Source organism: Benincasa hispida, unplaced genomic scaffold, assembly GCF_009727055.1.
Source record: "Benincasa hispida cultivar B227 unplaced genomic scaffold, ASM972705v1 Contig446, whole genome shotgun sequence".
In the NCBI taxonomy this organism is placed as follows: Eukaryota; Viridiplantae; Streptophyta; class Magnoliopsida; order Cucurbitales; family Cucurbitaceae; genus Benincasa; species Benincasa hispida.
In genome coordinates this window covers 307066-326544 of record NW_024064858.1, presented here as the reverse complement: position 1 = coordinate 326544, position 19479 = coordinate 307066, and the positions used below count along the sequence as shown (strand labels likewise).

The following is a 19479-nucleotide window of genomic DNA, read 5'->3' as shown; positions in this document are numbered from 1 at the left end:
GAGAGAGACATCTCCACCATTCATCCATGGCACCACCAGTAGCCTTGACGCAGAGTCTTTCATTTCTCCTCTAACCTCTGTATTGTATTACATTTTAGCTTAAGATATTAAAACATTTTGTAATCAATGCATATCTTCCGTCAACACCATCTTCTTCATCATCTTTATCTTTATCATCGTTTATTTATCAAAGGCGATCACATACTTAATCACATAGCCTAGAGATAGGATGCATGTAACAACCCACCGAGAGGTGTGCATTGTGCGAGTATAGTGAGTTAATCCTATTTGCTTGGTGAAAGGCTATAGCAACGCTTGTCAATGGATTGTCGCAATGCTTTTCTATAAGTTAATTAGCCGCGTCTAACTGCCTGAGAGGGTAAGAGATGGAACGCACTAAAGCAAAGTATGCGTTGTTCCTAGAGATAGGCACAATCTTATGCTCAACGCAACCATGCACTATAAAGATATGGTCATGCGGCTGACCACCGAGAGGTATACGATGCTTAGTGTGACGAGCTGGGATTACTCGAGCGATTTAAGATAATAAACATTACTAGGCGTTAACAGTTGTTGTGTATCTACCAATTCTCATTGTAAATTTCCTATTGCTCAATCTGTTTAGTTAGGAGTAGGAGTAGTGTGTAAATCCATTAAACTTCTTGTTTTTACTTTTATTCATTGCCTCAAACGCATTGCTTCACAAGCATTATTGAGTGACAAGTCCATGTGTTTGACCTCGGATTACCCGAGAAACATGTGTTTTCGTTATACTTGGCGAGAAGGCAAGAAAACTTGTGATAGGAACGCATGGTCTTTGCATACTAGATTAACGCATTTTCATTCCAATGCATGACCTCCAACGCATGGGCGTAAACGCATAGCTTAAGCCATGTATAACGCATGATTGCATTCAACCCCAATTTTCCTCAACAGTATCTGAGATTGCCTATGATGCTCGCATACTCAGTTTGATTAACACTATCACCAGTTTTCTTGAACAACTTAATGCTAGGGTCATAAGAAGTACATGTTGGTTTACATTTAAAGAAATTATATTCCTTTAGAATCTTTTCTACATAGTGAGATTGGTCCAAAGAAATTCCCTTTTCAGACCTAGTCACTTTTATGCCTAAGATTACACTTGCTTCTTCCAAGTCTTTCTTATCGAAGTTTGCACTCAACATGGATTTCACATCATTTATAACATGCAAGTGAAGGATCTCATTGAAGGGAACTCGAAGCAGAAGCAGGATAGTCCCAATTCCCATTTCTCATAGAATGTAATTTTTTACAGTAAAGAAAGAATAAATTATGCATTTACATGAATTACAACATACTTAATTAAAAGGAAACTTAGGGTTCTAGAAACCCTTACCTTTGAAGAATTTTTACAAGAATCCCTCGATCAAGAAACGATTAATACCACGATGGTGACCTTGGTATTCTCAGGTAAAGACCTCAAGAGTGGCGGGCTCTGACTATTTTGGAATGAGGGAATGATTAAGAGTAGAGAGCAAAATGAAGAATTGTGATTAATCTCCAACAACAACAACTCTCGCAAAACATTTTTGTCTTTCTACTCTGTCACAATGATCAAGGAGACTCTCTCCTATTGAAAAATAAATAACACCATCCATCCACTTATGCGAGTGGAGAGAAAAATAGAGGGAAGGATTTATAACTCCCTCCTTTATTGAAATTAAAATAACAATTCATATATATATAAATATAATAACTAACTTATCATATAATACATATATATTAAATTATATGCTATATCAAATACAACATATAAACCATAGTTTTAATATTGTATCATATACAATATAACCTATAGTTTCTTTTCTCTCTCATATGGCATTTAATATAAATCACATTCAATTAGTTATACAATATGTAACCTATTTTTCTCCTCTATAGCATGTGGAATTTTTCAATCAAAATTTAAAATTATGATCTCGAATATCTAAATAATTTTTCAATATTTCCTCTCAAAATAATGTATAAAAATGATGTTTATACCAATTATATCATATATAATTAAAATAACTTAAATTATATATCATATATATATAAAAATCCCTCTATTAATTTGAACAATTCAAATTAATACCAAAAACTTATTCTCATTTAATCCTATTGAAGCTATACCAAGGAGGAACCTCGTGAAATTGAGGGTCAGCTCAACAGCGTCAGCTCAATAAGCTGCTCTCATTTCAAGGGTAAAGACCGGGTAGATAACTGGGGACATAGGGTGCAAGATGAAGTTCACTTCTATTCGCTTTTAAGGTGAATAGTAAAAAGAGAGTTGTATCCCATATAAGTGCTGACTCCGGGTTTTGAACAAAGGGCCTCACCCTCTCATTGGCCCGAGAGGGACTCAGTTTGATGATCGGATCACAAACCAATTGTTCATTAGAGGATCAGTGGGACTTAGAAAACAAGAGGTAATCTCGAGGGTAAAACAACCTTTTGATCCAACCGTTATTATGAACGACCTGTAAAGGGTTAACTTACTAATTATGGTTTTATCGAATGGGTACAATATATCTACAGTGAGGGGAGTGCAACTACTAGGCTTTAGTGGAGTGACTCGATAGTTAACGAATGAGGGTTAATTCGGTGTAAAGAGTTTAGCCAATTAATCTCGGATCGTTGGAGGCCATGATCTGTAGGTCCATTATGTCCCCCTATTAGCTCACAAACGGATTAGCCTTAGAATAACGTGATAAGTTGATTTGAAATGTTCAAATCCAAATTAAGAGAATTAGTTATTATATGTGATATAATTACACGTTTAATTTGGGAATTAAACATAATCAGAGAATCAATTAATATATAAATATGATTTGAATATTAATTTCATGAATAGAGATTCATGGTGATGGATTTGGTGACAAATTAATTTAATAATTGATATTAAATTAATAGAATTAATTAAATTATTTAATTAATTATTAATTATTATGTTTATTAGAAATATTTATTATTGAATTAATTTTTGTAAAATTAATAAAACTTAAATTTTAATTAAAAGAATTAAAATTGGAAAAAAAATTTATTTTAAAAAATCAAAATCAAAATAAAAAAAGGAAATGTGAGATTTTCCCACTTTCAAACAATAAGGTTAGTCACCTTCTTATACATAATTTCGCACCAAATTCAAGGAAGAGCTGGAATCACTTGAAGATCAGTTTGCTTGAGAGTCATGTAATAAAACTACTCTTGATTGAGTGGAAAAGCTGATGCAATTGCTGAATTGCTGAGTTTTTTAAGGTTAAAGAAGTTGTTCTTTAATAAGCTAAAAAACCAGAAAATCTCTCCTCCAATTCCCTAAGTTCAAACTTGTTTTGAGTCCCATAACTCAATTTAAGGCTCCTAGAGAATAGTAGAGAAGCTCTGGTGGTGGTCCACAACAATGGTTGGAGAAGATTGCAGCTCAAATTCGTGTTTGAAGTGGATCTTCAAAGGTATGTGTTGAAACCCTCTTAATTCTCTGTGAATATCTTATTTTGATATCAAAATTAATGAATTAGAATGCTTAATGATCCTGTTTTCTTCTCACCTTTCACTACTTGGGAAGAAAAACATGAAATAACAGAATGAGCTTCACAAAGCTCAGTGAGTGGTAAATAATTTCTAGAGTCTATTACAACTCATATAAACAAGCATATCATAAATACGAGATTACATTCAAACCTTAGCCTTGAATGAGTCTGCTTTCAACTCTATCTACGCGCACGGTAGATAGCTAAACTGATAACTACTTAGAATAAGTCTATTCTCTACCTACACACACGATAGATAATTAGCTGTTATTAATCATGAAAGCTTACTCTAATTGCGTTTTCTTTTGTTCTCTTTGTCTTCTATGTGCACATAACTCCTCGCTCATGGGCTCAAAAGCTAGGCTCGTCAGCCCTTTGACCATCCCATACGAGGATCCTTCCACAGGCTCAGGAACTAGACCTCTCGGTCCCCTGACCATCCCGTGAGGTTTTGTTTTCGGGCTCAGGAACTAGGTCTATTGACCCCTTGACCATCCCGATCATATAATCTCATTCTCATGCTATATACTCATTCACAACATAAGCATATACAATTTACTCTAAAAGATATGCTTTAAGACTTAGAGGAAAGTACCACTCACCTTGGTAAGGTAGGAATCTTCCTTTCTAGAAGTTCCTTGATCTTCCTGGACTCCTCTTTTGAACCCTAAGATCCAGATTCAACTTAAAGCTCAGGTTACTTATATTTATAGGCTTTATCTCGAGTTACTTCCTTCTACAATTATGCTAATGTCTCAGGAATCTTACCTAAAAATATTAGCTTAGAACTCCTCCTAGTTTGGCCGGAATCTTCAAAACATTAAGACTGGCCCAAGCTTACCCGACAACTCGACCCTTCTATCTTTTCCTCATTCTCTAGCCTAAGTCCTTGGAGCTTCTTCTCCGGAACCTTACCCTAAAAACTAAACTCTCATAGATTTTAGGTGGCTTTAAAATCACTTTAAACACACGAGTATTTTGGGAGAACCCCTCGTCCCAAGTTGATGCTACTTCTAAACCTTCCTGTCCGACAACATCTTCCTCTCTTGGAACCTCTTGACCAATGCATGGTCTTACTATCAACGCATAGTCTCCTCTCAATTAGTCCTCATACACTCTTTTTATGTCCTTTGAAGAGGATTTTTGAGTTCTCATCTGAAGTCCTTGGCCCTTGACGTCCTAAATTTCTCTAAGGCCGATACCTCCTACTTGGCCGCATGTCCAAGTGTCATTTCCTTACATTATTAACGCAACCTTGTTTCATCGCAATCCAAGGTGTCTTGCTCCTCTTTTACCAACGAATAGCCCTCAATTTTGCATGTCTTCTTGTGCATCCACCTCATTTACCTAAGGCCTAAGGTTTCTTCCCAACAAGCCACATGTTCGGATGACGACCTTGAATGCGTCCATCATTCATATGCGTTCATCTAACCACAAATGCATCCATCCAAATGCCGCCACATTCCTATGTCCAGACATCACCCATTAGCGCATCTTGGTCGCATATATTAGATGCTCGCAAGGCTCTTCCTTGGCTGCATGCCCTCTACCCCATGGCTTACCCTTGCCCTATGCGCTCAACTAGGATTATGACCACCTTCTTCCACCGCATACTATTTGCTCAAGTCTTGTCCTATGCGTCCACCTACCCTCGGATGTACAATTCATAGCACATAGTCAATGCACAACACTAATGCATAGCTGCATACCCTCGACCGCATACCTTCGGTCGTATACCATCGGCCGGATTCCTTCGGTCGCGTCCATCGCAAATCCATGTGTAGCATCGCCGCATGCGTAGCACCACCGCATGCCCTCACGTAGCATCACTGCATGCCCCGCGTAGCATCATTGCATGCCCTCGCACCACGTCACCGCATGCCCGATCAATGCGTGCGTGTGTCTCCAATGCCTTGTGCCCAGGCCCGCACAACCTAAGGCTGCCACATGCGTTTTCTAACCTCTTCAAGACATTGGTTGTTGCATGCACTATAACCTCCCAAATAACCTCTCAAAGTCTAATGACCAACACATGACACACACTAACACATGACACAATACCAACACCCAAATGACCTCTAAACTGAGCAAGGCCAACACACATGAGCAACTCTTGGCAATGCCTCTTGCCAATACTTCAGCCAATCATGCGTCCAACCTTACAAACGCATGGTTGCCTTTTCAAATTATGCATTAATGTGTCCTAATACTTACACATGGGTCCTTTTGACCTTACATTTAGCCAAATTTCATTAATTAAAGCTTAACTCAAAACTACTCAAGGAAAATCTATTCAACACTTAGAAATTTCCTTCACTTCAACATAGGATTTAACTTTCATCTAGTTAATTCCTTTTAACACCTGCTTAAGTAGGAAAAATAGAAATCCGGGTTTCACAAAGGTCGTGACAGATATGGCGTGTAACGCTAGTGTCTATCCACCACCCCTTAGAACCACCGATCACATTTACTCTGTGATCATGGCAACTAATGCTTCTTCTGTTAGGTTTTCCTGACCAGCAGGACGATGCCTATTCCTACAGTTCCTAACCATGTATCCATGTTTATTATAGTTAAAGAAAAGGAACTATACTGTTTATCCCGGAGGGTTTTTGCTTCTTCTGATTGTTCTGGTTGCTGGATCCACGATTTCGACCATTTCTCTTGGTTCCCTTTGACTTTTGGTCAGACTTTATTGCGACAGAGGTGGATCTCCCAAGAACGATGTGCACTTCCTCCCTCTGGTCCTGCTTCTGGGCTTGTTCCTCAATCCTCAGGCGGTGATCAGACTCTTCAAAGAAAACTCCTTGGTATTATGCCTCAAGGTGTTCTTAAAATCCTTCCACAAAGGAGACAATTTATTAATAATAATGACAACTTGGAATTGCTGTTTAGAGGCAATGTGAGATTTCTCAAAACCTTATTTCTCTTTTATTTAAAATTTTCACCAACAATTATGTGTTGTCTGTTCACGTTATACCGGTTTCAATAATATCCTTAAACTTTGAAAAAAGTTTTAAAATACCTAGTTTTAGATGGAAATCGTGAGTTCTTTGTTTCCACCCCCTCCCCCCCCAACTCACAAAAGTTGCTTTAGTAGCCTTAACCTTTTTAAAGAAGTTAAAAAAGCTCTTATTGTTAGTACATGGATGAAAAACCGTTAATCAACACCTCATCACCTCTCTCTTCCATTTCCTTTATTCCTTTGCTCCAATCTATGGCCTAACACATTCGTTTTTGTCCTTTATTTTCCTCTTCTTTGATTCCCTAATCTTTAAAATGATCCCTTTCATTTAAGGTATATAGGCTCTAGCAAGAAAAAAAAAAGAATAATGAAACCACCAAGGGACCTTAAGACACAGATATTTTAACACAGTTGCAAGTTAGAAGTTGAATGGGAGTTTATATGTTTACACAAAAAGGATACGACGAGAATCTGAGTCATAATTTTGGGGACAACAAATGGGAGGGAAAGAAAGAAAACTCGTGCATTACCAAATTTGTAGAGATGGAGATTTGTTGATCCTTAATGATTGAAGATAATATTCCTTTGTCGACCCCTTTTTGTATTTGGTGATTCATTGTTTTACTAAGTTTTAAGGAGAAATTTTGATTTTAGGACTTTGTGAGACTTTATACTTTAACTTGAAGGTGCTGATCCTCTTTGTTTGGTGAGAAATTGATATAAGAATCGGATAAATGGGGAAAAATGTGAGTTTATATATGGAAAACAAAATGAGAGTATCCATGTCATGTCAGTGTTATGTTATATGCATGTCTCTTATCTATTTCTGTACTTCTTAGATGACTATCATTTTTAACTTGACCCTCAAATCTCACAACCACTGGACCAGACTATGGGTGTTCAAATGACCCATGGATCCAAAAAATTCCGAGCAATCAAACCTGTATATTTAGATTGGGTTATAAACTTGTTTGGTTTGGTTTGAGTTGGTTCATGAGTCCACCGAAAATTAATTTGAGTTAAACTGAACCAACCCAAACATGTTATTAGGTTTAAAAGTATTTCTTATACTTATGATATGCAGATATTTATAATTATTTTTTGAGTATTTGCTCTCCAACAATTTAATTTAATTTACTTTATTTTATGTCTTTGCATAATTTTCATTTGAAATTGAGTTACTATTATACTAATCTTAACTCTATCTTTGACAATAAATAAATAGATGTTTTAAATATTAACATTTCACTTTTTCTAAAAAAACAATAAATTACCCGAGTAACTCAAAGCAATAACCCAAATACCTCATGATTGGATTGAATTGAATTCAATATTTTATACAAATTGTATGAATCGAAAAAATTTACTATCCAAATAATGGAATTGGTTAAAAAAAGTATATTCATTCGACTCAAGTTGGTCAAAGTGGTCACGGATGAGGTATTAAGTGATGTAAGGAAAGGTCTAAACTGTTGAAATGGGTGTACTGGAAAAGGATGTGGAAATGCGTAATCAAAACAAACAAATATTTTATAAGTTCAATTTGAAGTGGAAAACTGTGATGTAAGCAATGATGAATATCATTTTGTTCATTCCCCATGTGATATTTCCTCTGCTACTATCCTCCAACAGCAATTTAATCCTCTCTCTCTCTCTCTATATATATATATAAACACTCGCATTTGAGGATTGGTTAAACAGACTAATAAGAGGATCTTCCAACTCTCTGCTTACAAGATTTAGAGGGAAATCAATGGCAGAGGGGCAAGGAGTTCAGATTCCCAGAGTGCAACTTGGAAGTCAGGGACTTGAGGTAAAACTCATATATCTCCTGTAGATCCCCCCCTTTGAAACTGGATTTGATTCTCAAAAGAAATCGAACTTCGAGTTGGATAGAAACAATATAATTTGACCAAATGCCTGAAAGGACTACTAATACTCTTTTGAGGAAGAGTATTAGTAGTCAATAGAGAGTACATAGAAATACCTGCAAAGTGAAAAAAACCTAGAAAAGATTTTATTTGAGGAAGACTGAAAGGACTACTAATACTCTTGTTTGAAAGGAGGCTTACTTTTCAATAGAGGAATGAATATATATTAATATTATGAGAGGCTTTGGCAATTGACATTGAGCTTTTTTAAACTTTGTTTTCACCTCATTAGTTACAAGTCTTGTATTTGTATAATACACAGGTCTCGAAATTGGGATTTGGATGTATGGGCTTGACTGGAGTCTACAATTCTTGTCTATCCGATGAAGATGGTATCTCGATACTAAAGGAAGCTTTCAATAGGGGAATCACTTTTTTCGACACAGCCGATGTATATGGACCGCACTCTAATGAAATCCTGGTTGGAAAGGTACTCAGCTCTGCTTTTGAAGTATAGCTAACAGAATGCAGAATTTAATTTCAGGTCTTTCTTCAAGATTATAGACATATTTTTCATCGACCTGTCTTTTCATCTTCCAGGCCTTCAAACAGTTACCGAGAGAAAAGGTTCAGATTGCCACTAAGTTTGGAATTACAAGAATTGGAAGTTCTATGACAGTTAATGGAACCCCAGAATATGTGCGGTCATGTTGTGAGGCTAGCTTGAAACGCCTTGATATAGATTACATCGATCTCTATTATCAACATCGCACTGATACATCTATACCCATAGAAGAAACTGTAAATAATCCCAACTCATTTCCCTCCTTTGTTGTCATTACACTAATACTTTGTTCCTTTTTGTATCACTGATAACACTAACAAGTACCTGAAGGTTAGTTTTGAGAAGTATGTTCTTGATTTGTAGATGAGTGAACTGAAAAAACTGGTTCAAGAGGGAAAGATCAAATATATAGGTTTATCTGAAGCTAGTCCAGACACCATAAAGAGGGCTCATGCAGTTCATCCTATTACAGCTCTACAAATGGAGTGGTCCATCTGGACACGCGACATTGAGGAGGAGATTATTCCTCTTTGCAGGTATAATTTGACATTTTAAACCCAGATTCTCCCTACAACTATGATTTATTGAGTTCAAAATTAGGAACCACAGTTTGGCTTTATCGGATTTGGCAGTTGGAAATAGTTCGTTCAATTGATCTTCAAATCTTGAACTCGTCCTAAACCTGTGGGGTATCCTAATGCTAAGGGATTTTGATGTTTATATTTGGGTATTTAGTTTTAAAAAACTAGATATGCGTAAGCACATGCGTCGAGTAATAATGTTGTAAAACGGCCAAGGTCGAGTATCATCCTTTGAGGATTGGGTTATCAATTCTTTGAGCTATCGTAGAGTCGTTCCAATTTTACTTACAGGACCCAACTTGAAAAAAATAAAACTAAACCTAAACCAAAGTAAGCAAATAAATTGATCGAGTAGGAGAAATTCAAACAAAGAGACGTCTGTAAGGTACCTAGATAAAAGTATTAGTATAGTATTAGTAAGGGGTACAAGGATAATTAGATGAGAAGTTAGTTACTAAATGTTGTTATAAATAGGAGGGCGAGTGAGTGATATGGTATACAATTCTGTGGAGTGTTCTGGGGCTTGAGTGTGCCCACTCAAAAGGGAGGCTCCAAGTTTCTTTATACTCGCGTTATCTTGTAATATTTCCTTTATATTTCAATATAATCCAAATCTCGATTTCTGTTAGGAGGTATCCTAAAAACGTCCTAGGGGACCAATTTCATCAATGGACCTAATAAACTTTGTTGCTTAATTCTTAAATCAATTAACACAAAATACCTAGATCTCGAAGTCTTTCATCTGAGCTACCCCTCTCGAGGTCAACTTTTTCTCTTATCCAAGCACTAGCTCCTAAATCTCTTTGAAACTAGTCAATTAGACAAAACATTGTGACCTTCTATCATCTATCTCTAGTGATCTCTTATTACGCTAGCATTACGATGATGATCAGAGTGTTGTCTTCGGAGCGTTGAGACATCTCGGGTTTAGAGGTTGAGCAACGCTATTTGAGCATTGTAGCACCTCTTGCATGCATTTTTCAGCTCATTTTTTTTCTGTCTCTTCATACCTAAGACCCAAAATTAAGTATTTAGGCCTCTTTTCTTCATTATTTGTCAAAAATCTTCAACTTTTGTCCGCTTGTTGGATTCCTACAAAATTAGAAAAGTATTAAAAAAAAAAAAAAACACATTTAATGTACAAAAACTAACTTAATCCTGAACCAAGAAAGCACTTTTTGAGTGCTTTTCACTTCCAAGGTTTTGGTTTAAGCTCGTGGGTTCAAGCACTTATTGTTTCTCATATTTGTCCTTAGGGTGGATGAAGCCTCCGAGAGTAGTGAGGGTGGGACATGAGCATAATGTAAGGAGTAAGACTCTCGACACCTTGGTTAAAATAAAAAAAAAAAGTTTGTAACAATTTCGTGTCAATTGTGCACCTAGATTCAGGAAGCACTTGTTTTATGGACAACCTATATAGGTTACAGTGAACTATCCATATTTTGGATTTGTATTTTGATCATTGATGGTTTTCACACATTGGCAACTGAATCTGTTCAAGGAGCAGGAAGTTAAAGTTTTTTTACTTGTTAAATGATTGGCTTTTGTCTTGTTACAGTGCTTGATTTGCAGATGATATATAATTAAATTTACTTTCACTTACTAGCTTAAGCTTTTGGGTCAATTGGTGATTTAAGATGGTGTTAGAACAAGTTGGTCTAGGATGTCTTGTGTTCAAACTCCTACAATGTTGTTTTTCTTCAATTAATATTCATTTACACTTGTTGGGTTTTCTTCATTTTTGAAGCTCACAAGTGAAGGGGAGTGTTAGATGATATATAATTAAATTTACCTTCACCCACTAACTTAAGCTTTTGGGTCAATTGGTGATTTAAGACTCCTTTTTATGTCTATGCTTTAGCTGTCGTACTTTTCCTTTGCTAAATAAGACACATTGCCACGTGATTGTTTTGCAGAGAGCTAGGCATAGGCATCGTTCCTTACAGCCCACTCGGTCGAGGCTTCTTTGCTGGTAAAGCAGTTGTGGAAAGCTTACCTGTTGGCAGTCAGTTGGTAACTATCTGTTTTGCACCATTTATCTTTCTCACTCTCTTTATAGTTAAGTCTAATACGCTTTAAATGAGAAGCATTTGTTTGAGACAATGGTAAAATCAGACTATAGTAAATATCAAATCCTAGTAACTTATATGTAGAAAGTCAGTAGGACGTGTAAAGAGGATATAAAAAGTTTCTCTAAAGGAATGGAAAAATGACCTAGAAGGTCATCCTTGTTAACTCTCAAACTCTCGAGGTTCTCTCATGTAGGATATGTTTGGGAGTGATTCTAAAATTGTTAAGAAGGTCACTTTTGTCATTTTCAAAATCACCATAAAACATGTTTTTAATCCCTCAAAACTAATTTGATGATATGAAAATTGTATTTAAAAGTATAAAATTTAATACTAAATTAATTTTGAGTGATTAAAAACATGTTTTAGGCCGATTTGAAAAACTCTCAAACATGCACATACTCATTTGGCATTATATTTTACCTTTACGAAGTTCTGTTATCTAATCTTTTTTCACTTTAAAAATAACAGATGTGCTTTTTTGTTTGTGGGGTGTCGGGTTTTTTTGTTTTTTGCTTGTTTACTTGGGGAAACCGACATATCATGTCCTGCCTGATAAAGATGTGTTTGTCCAATTGACTTCTTGTTTGTTTCTTTAAAGAGGCAGTTTCATTTATGTTGGGTTGATAATAAAAGATATGTTGCAAAATTCATTCCTTAGGCTACACATCCTCGATTTATTGAAGAAAACTTGGAGAAGAACAAGCAATTTTACACACGAATAGAGAAGCTTGCTGAAAAGCACCATTGCTCTCCTGCTCAGCTTGCTCTTGCATGGGTTCTCGAGCAAGGCGATGATGTTGTTCCAATTCCAGGTGACCGATTCTCTCCCTCGTAGTTACTTTAAATAATAACTTCATAAACTTTTACTTGTATCCCGAACTATAAATTATGATATTATGTCGTCCATGTCGTCAACAACTAATTAATGATGTGACATGTTGACTAATTAGGTGGAAATAAATAGAATGATGAAATTGAATGGCACAGATCATAAAGGAGTTGCTTAGAATAGTATGTTATACGTATCACTCTATCTTGTCAAGCTATATAATGTCTTCTACTATCAGTATGTACACGTCAAATCAGCTAACAGTTGTGCAATAAAGACACATCATATCATCATTTAATTAACTTTGTTAATCACATGGACTACGTAAAATCATAACTCAGAATTCAAGGGCAGTTCTTTAGGTTGAAGAACTAAATAGAAGAGGTCAATTTTACCAACTTTATAACAAAAGAACAAAGCTGGACCTAGTAGTAGTAGTACTTTTGAACTATCTTTTACCAGTTGCATTAATAAACTCACAAGACCTGGAAACATCATACCGAGGCAAAACCTCTCTTTTCATGACTTTTTCTTTTCTTTTTGTCCCAAGGCACAACCAAGATAAAGAATTTGGATCAGAACATTGGTTCGTTGACAGTGAGGCTCAACAAAGACGACCTTATCGAAATTTCTGAGGCCGCACCCGAAAGCGAGGTAGCTGGAAATAGAACTTATGATAGCATGACTCATGCAACATGGAAATATGCTACCACACCTCCAAAAGTGAAGGACATCTCAACCTAAGGCATTCAAGGTTTGCATACACCTTATGCCAATTTTATGAGATTTGGACATATAGAAATCCAGATTATTGCATCATTTTCAATACAGATGTATGAAGAGTTCTATAAGTGATGTTGTCGATTAGAATGAAGGCCATGTTGCTTACTTCCAAGAGAGGTATTGGCATTTCTGAGTTATTAGTAATGACCACATATCATGCGTGTGAAATTGTCAAAGTTTTAAAACGATGTTTAATTGTTTAAAGAAAAACAATTTCAATGCAAATACATAATATAGACATGTACAAATGTTTTCTTTTCTTAAACTATTATGCAATAAGCAAAACAAAGACAAAATTATAAATTAAATTGTTGTAACCGAGGTTCGAAATATAGATATCGATGGAAATACTGGAGCCCAACTTTTATGAAAATATTGATGTTGATGAAAATTTCAAAAGTTTTATGGAAATTGATGGAGATTGTTAAAGTTAGTCAATGAAACTTTGATTATGGCTTAGTTAAATTGTAACTGGCTATTTTTAATTATCAATGCTATAAAGTAAGACAACATTTAGATGTATATTGTAAATATTTGAGCAAATGTCGATGGGAGAGTAGAAATTTCAAAAAGAAATGGAAAAGTAATTACGAAGTAATATCACACATTGGTAATTGTTACAAAATTAAAGAAGACATGAAATATTTGCATACAAAATAATTGTAAATTGTTTGTTATAAAATGTACATCTAATTTTTAAAAGATGACTTTGAAGTATCTAACCTAGAATCCTGATAATTTTGATAGAAATTACAATATTGTTCATAGGTCATTCTATATTGAAAAGGTTGAAGATAGTTTACTTTAATGAATATTATAAGACTTGTATGACCAATATGTAGACCTTATTGGTAGATACATACGATTAGTCAATGATCTTCCTCCTAGATGGATAACTAAACTCACATCAATTCAATTTTGAGCTGAAATGATGTGAGAATTCAATGAAAAAGGTTTGAGTGAAGTTTAAAATAAATATATATTATGTTTCTTAAATTTGATTTCTTGAAAATGAAAACTTTGGATGATAAAAGAAACAAAACTCACATCAATTCAATTTTGAGGTGAAATGATGTGAAAATTCAATGAAAAAAGTTTGAATGAAGTTAAAAAATAGAAAAATTGTAATGGGTATCCTTTTTATGGAAACTAATTAATAATATAGCATTTTCTTAAAAAAATTACAAATATAGCAGATCTTCCCCAATATTCTGCTTTACTTTTTATATATTCCTAAACTATCCATTTGAAAGATTTTCGTCAATGAAACTAGAAGAATCGTTAGGGCTTCTAGTTGATGAAATTGATCGTGAGCTTGTATAAAAAAAGTTGGAAGCGAATGGATAGATCGTGAAGATGGATGGAAACGACATGTCAACTGGAAGAAGATTTCATGGATGGATGGAAAGGCAAATGGTCGATCAGTTGGATGGATGCGTTTGATCGTGGAATCAAATTTGAGCTTATTAGATATCGATGGGCTTTTTAGTCTTTTTGTACGAGCTGGAATCAAATTTGGTCATATTTGTTATATTTTTTTTTGTTAAAGTTATATTTACAATTAGTTAGGGCCAAAATGTTATGTTTGCAAGTAGCCCTAAAAAATAAATATGTGGTTTCTTAAAAATGAATTTTTTTATGGTAAAAGAAACAAAACTCATATCTTTGAGGTGCAACTATACACTGATTTGTGATACTATACAATTCGTGTAATTAAAACCGTACAACTGAAAGAACTTCCACTGAGCTAGTCTATCATAGCTATTTTTTTAAAAAAAAATCAAAATTTTCTAAAAGAATTGGTCAAAATGGGGGAAAATCAAAACTGCCCCTTATTGAAATTTTGAGGCCATTGGAATCTCGAGATTCGATCAAAATTTTCCACTATGGTGGTAACTACAAGCATCCTAAATTGAAAATGTACCTAGAATCAATGTGAATATAAATAAGATTTGACGTTATAAGAAAAATAAAATAGTACATAGAAAAATAATTTGATTTTATTCATCCCTCTAGACTAAGATATTCTCTCTCTTACTTTTCTCCACTCTTCTCCCTTTTTCAAGTATTTTTGTCAAAAAAATTCTGTAATTATATTTACTTTCTTCTCTATCACCCATGCATCAGTTTGATACATATTATTATACATGCATCTCACCCATAATGTAACAATTCAATATTTAACTATCTTCACTTGAACAATCGTAACTCATCAATATCAATAGTAGACTCAATATACACATACATTCGGAAATCATGTTCCATCTTGAAGAGTTGAATCACGTCGACATCAATTGCATATAGTAGGTTCAATAGACACCTACATTCAAAGAGTTGTACCCATCTAAAAAGGGGTAAAATAGAAATTTATTTAAAAAATAGGAGTAAAAGAGGAAATAAAAAATTATCTCACATTGCCCCATCAATAATTATACCACTTGGTCTGAACTTTGATTACCTCTTCTATTGGCTTTTTCTTTTGGGTAGTTGCAAGAATGCCAAAAAGTATTATAAAAATTGTAAATTTAGCAATAGTTTTTTTTTAAAAATTTACAAATATAGCAAAAAAAAAATGTTGGATCTAATTTTTACTTTTTATTATTCCAATTTTATCCTTTTTGGTGTATCAGTTGTATATCAGTAATATATTAGATATACTTTTATGTTTGGTGTATTAGTTAACTTATATACTATATACATTATATTTAATAGACGATTCAGTTATATAATTAGTATATATCAAATTTACCATTTATTATACTAAATTTATTAGTCAATAAGTGTTCATGCCTTCATTATTTATTAACTTAATTTGAATCTTAATTTTGTAGTACATCATTATCCACTTACAATGGTTTAGTTCATCCTGTTGGTAACCATTATGAATAATATTAATATTATACTTGAAATTTAATCTTGAATGGGTGATTATCTACAACTGATATACTAGAATAAATATATTTTAAAGAAGTATTGATATACTAATGATACATCAATGTCATACTTGAAATGAGTATTTGTTGTATGGAAAATTTATCGTGATGTTTGTGTGTGAACTTATGTTAGAATGACTTTGCGCTGAAACTAACTATTCGCCAAGATGTATGTATGCTATGCGATTATCACTAGTTTTCCTATATCTTGTCCAAGTATAAACACGATATAGGTTTCTTAGTGAGAACCGAGGTCAAACATAGGGACTTGTAACTAAAATGTTTGTAAAGCTATTGTGTTTGCGGCGAGAATCAAATGAATCGCAGTGGAGAAAAATAACTTAAAAGCATGCAATCATACACTATGCGATGAAATTAACTAGACAAGCAATGAGCAATTTAGGACTAGTCCTGAAATTTTTTGAGAGAACAACAACTTCAACTTGGAGTAAAAATGAATGGAGAAAGCAGGGTTGGGGAAAGTCAGTACCAAGTTCCTAAGTTTAGTGTTACGGGTAATATAGGCTCCCTACGTCCGTTCATCGCATACCTCCCAACCACATTTGTCATATTTCTATGACGCATGAATGATGTTGCATTGAACATAAGGTTATTTCTATCTCTATAAACACTTTACTTAGTGAGTTCTACAACTACTTACTCTCTTGAGCAGTTGGTTATAGCTACTTGACTCTATAAGTGATTATAAGCAAACATTCAATTAGTCTTACACTAAGCAAACAAGATTAACCTTCAGGGACTAAACTTAGCTCATGGTATTAAACTTCCCCTTACCCCGTAGAAATTAGTTACTCATGATAAGAAAAGAAGAAATGATAAAGATAGAGAAGGTGAGGAAGATAGTCATGATAATATAAATATGAAAATAGAAATGTCAATTACACAATGAGTTAATATTGTAATGCCAGAATATAATACAACAATGAAGACAAGAAGTAATGGAAGTGCAGTTTTCAGCAATCTCTTGCTTCAAATTGATGGAGTGCTAAGGCTACTGGTGACTAATGACGGTGTGAGGTGGAGAAGAAGTAAGTAATGGAAGGATCTCTCAAACACTTGCTTCGACGAGCTTTCTAATGGTGAGTTGAAGAGAATTTTGGAAGTGGAAAATTCTCATAAATATTCTCCAATGTGTTATTGCTTGTGGTCCAAGTATTCTGTCTAAGGGCGTAACTTAAACAAAATCTGGAACTCCTCTTCATGGGCGTCAAGGCTCTATTTATAGAGCCATGCATCGACAGCTTTGGGTCTTTCGCTCTGATTCAATCATCATCTTTGACTTAGTTGGTGAGAATTTCAGCACTACTATCATGGTCAATATTCTGAAGTTGTGACAGAAGATCCATTGGAACTGACTCAGAGATCTTGGGGCATGTGATCAAATATTTCTTCATCAAGTGAAAGCTTAGTGCATGCGGATAAATCCTGTGATCAACTACAAAATATAACACTTTGGTGCAGGTTAACTCATGATATGCGATCAGTAGGGATTTCAAGTGTCAAACCCCGTCTCGAGCCCACACTCCTGAGCCCAAGGAGAGGCATGATATTAACTAATACTACTTTCATTGACATTAGCTTACTAGTTTCCTTTTAGAACCCTATTTATTACAGCAGCGAAAAAATCTTACATGCTTTATTTAGGAAGCTAGTTTACAAATTCAAGTTGCATTTACATGGGTAACAATACTCTGACTACTAATCTCATTTAGTACTATTTCTAAACTTGTGGCAGACCTTGACCAACTCCGTAACCTGGACTCTTCTGCTACCTGCGAGAGAAATACGGAAACAAACCATGAGCTTTACAAAGCTCAGTGAGTGGAATCATAAATATTATATCACGTAATTCCAATGCAAACCTCCATCATACCATGAAGCTTTTCACAAACCTACCTACACACATGGTAGATAGTTAACATTTTACATCTAAAAATATCAACCTATGTGTATATAGTTCACCTTTTCATGGGCTCAGAAGCTAGGCCCATTGGCCCTCTAACCATCCCAATCAAGGTTTTTCCTTCCCACAGGCTCAGGAACTAGACTCCTTAGTCCCCTGACCATCCTGTAAGAATTTATTTTGGGCTCAGGTTCTAGGTCCACAAATCCCCTGACCATCCCAACGTCATAATCACCTCATAATATAAACTACAACATATTAATTCTAAATATGCTTAAAAGATTAAAAGAAGAAACCACTCACAATGACCCTCTGAGATCTTTCTTCCCAGTTCATCCGGTTTCCCTTATTCTTTCGATGGACCCTATTTCAGATTTAACTTTAAGCTTAGATTACTCACTCTTTCGGGCCTTTACTCAAGACATTTCCTTCTTAAAAAATGTGTGAAAATTTCTTAACCAAATTACCTTAAAGTTTCGTCTTGAAATTCCTTGGCGAAAGTTCAGAGTCTCAAGTTTACTTCCCCTGGCCCGACTACTTCCCCACTGGTGAGCACTTCTCGGTTTTCCTTGAATTTGACAGTCTTAGAATTAGAATTTCATTAAGGCAGCCCTCACACTAAATCTACATTTAATTTAGAAACTTTTGGTTAAAAAATCACCTGATTTGTACGAGTAGTCTGGAATAACTTATCGTTTGAATTTAGCCTAGGCGTCTGTCCGTACACCCATCTTCCTTCGGCACCTCTGCTCGTACTTCCGCTCGATCAACGCCCTTCTTCCTTCATTTAATGTACGAATATCTTTAATTTTCTCCTTTCTTTGTAGTTTTTATGGACTTCAATGGTTTGTGGGTTAAAGTGAAGCATTCTGCCCTTTTTATAGGCATCTCACCCTTCTCCTTTACCTGACACCTTCTCCATTGATCACATCCAGGTGTATTCCTCACCTTCTGCCAATGCCCAACCTATTCCACTTCCTATTTGATGTGTCTTTTCCCCCACACTACCAATGCAACCTCATATCAACGCAACCTAAGGTGTCTTTCTCTTCCTTAGTCAACACTTAATGCTTACATTTGCATGTCTTCTCGTGCATCCACCTTATTTACTTAAGGCCTAAGATTTCTTCCCAATAGGCCACATGTCCGGATGACAGCCTTGAATGCGTTTATTCAATCTCATATGTGCCTATCTAACTTCATATGCGTTCATCCAACCTTACCTTGTGCATCCCATTGATGCAACTTGGTCGCATATGCTAGATGCTCGCAAGGTTCCCCCTTGGCCGCATGCCTTCTACCACATGGCTTACCTTTGCCTTATGCGCTCAACTAGGATTATGACCAACCTTCTTCCATCGCATACTATTTACTCAAGCCTTGTCCTATGCATCTATTTATGCCT

General features: G+C 35.2%; 1 protein-coding gene across 1 annotated transcript; it reads left to right on the top strand.

Moving 5' to 3' along the window:
• Positions 1–8168: 8168 nt before the first annotated feature.
• On the top strand, positions 8169–13525 carry LOC120069510 (probable aldo-keto reductase 1). The gene is made up of 7 exons (XM_039021293.1): positions 8169–8329; positions 8710–8877; positions 8988–9188; positions 9316–9488; positions 11450–11546; positions 12264–12417; positions 12985–13525. The coding sequence occupies exons 1-7, from the start codon at positions 8270–8272 to the stop codon at positions 13176–13178; spliced, it is 1047 nt and encodes a 348-aa protein (XP_038877221.1). The 5' UTR covers positions 8169–8269; the 3' UTR covers positions 13179–13525.
• The last annotated feature ends 5954 nt before the right edge of the window (positions 13526–19479 follow it).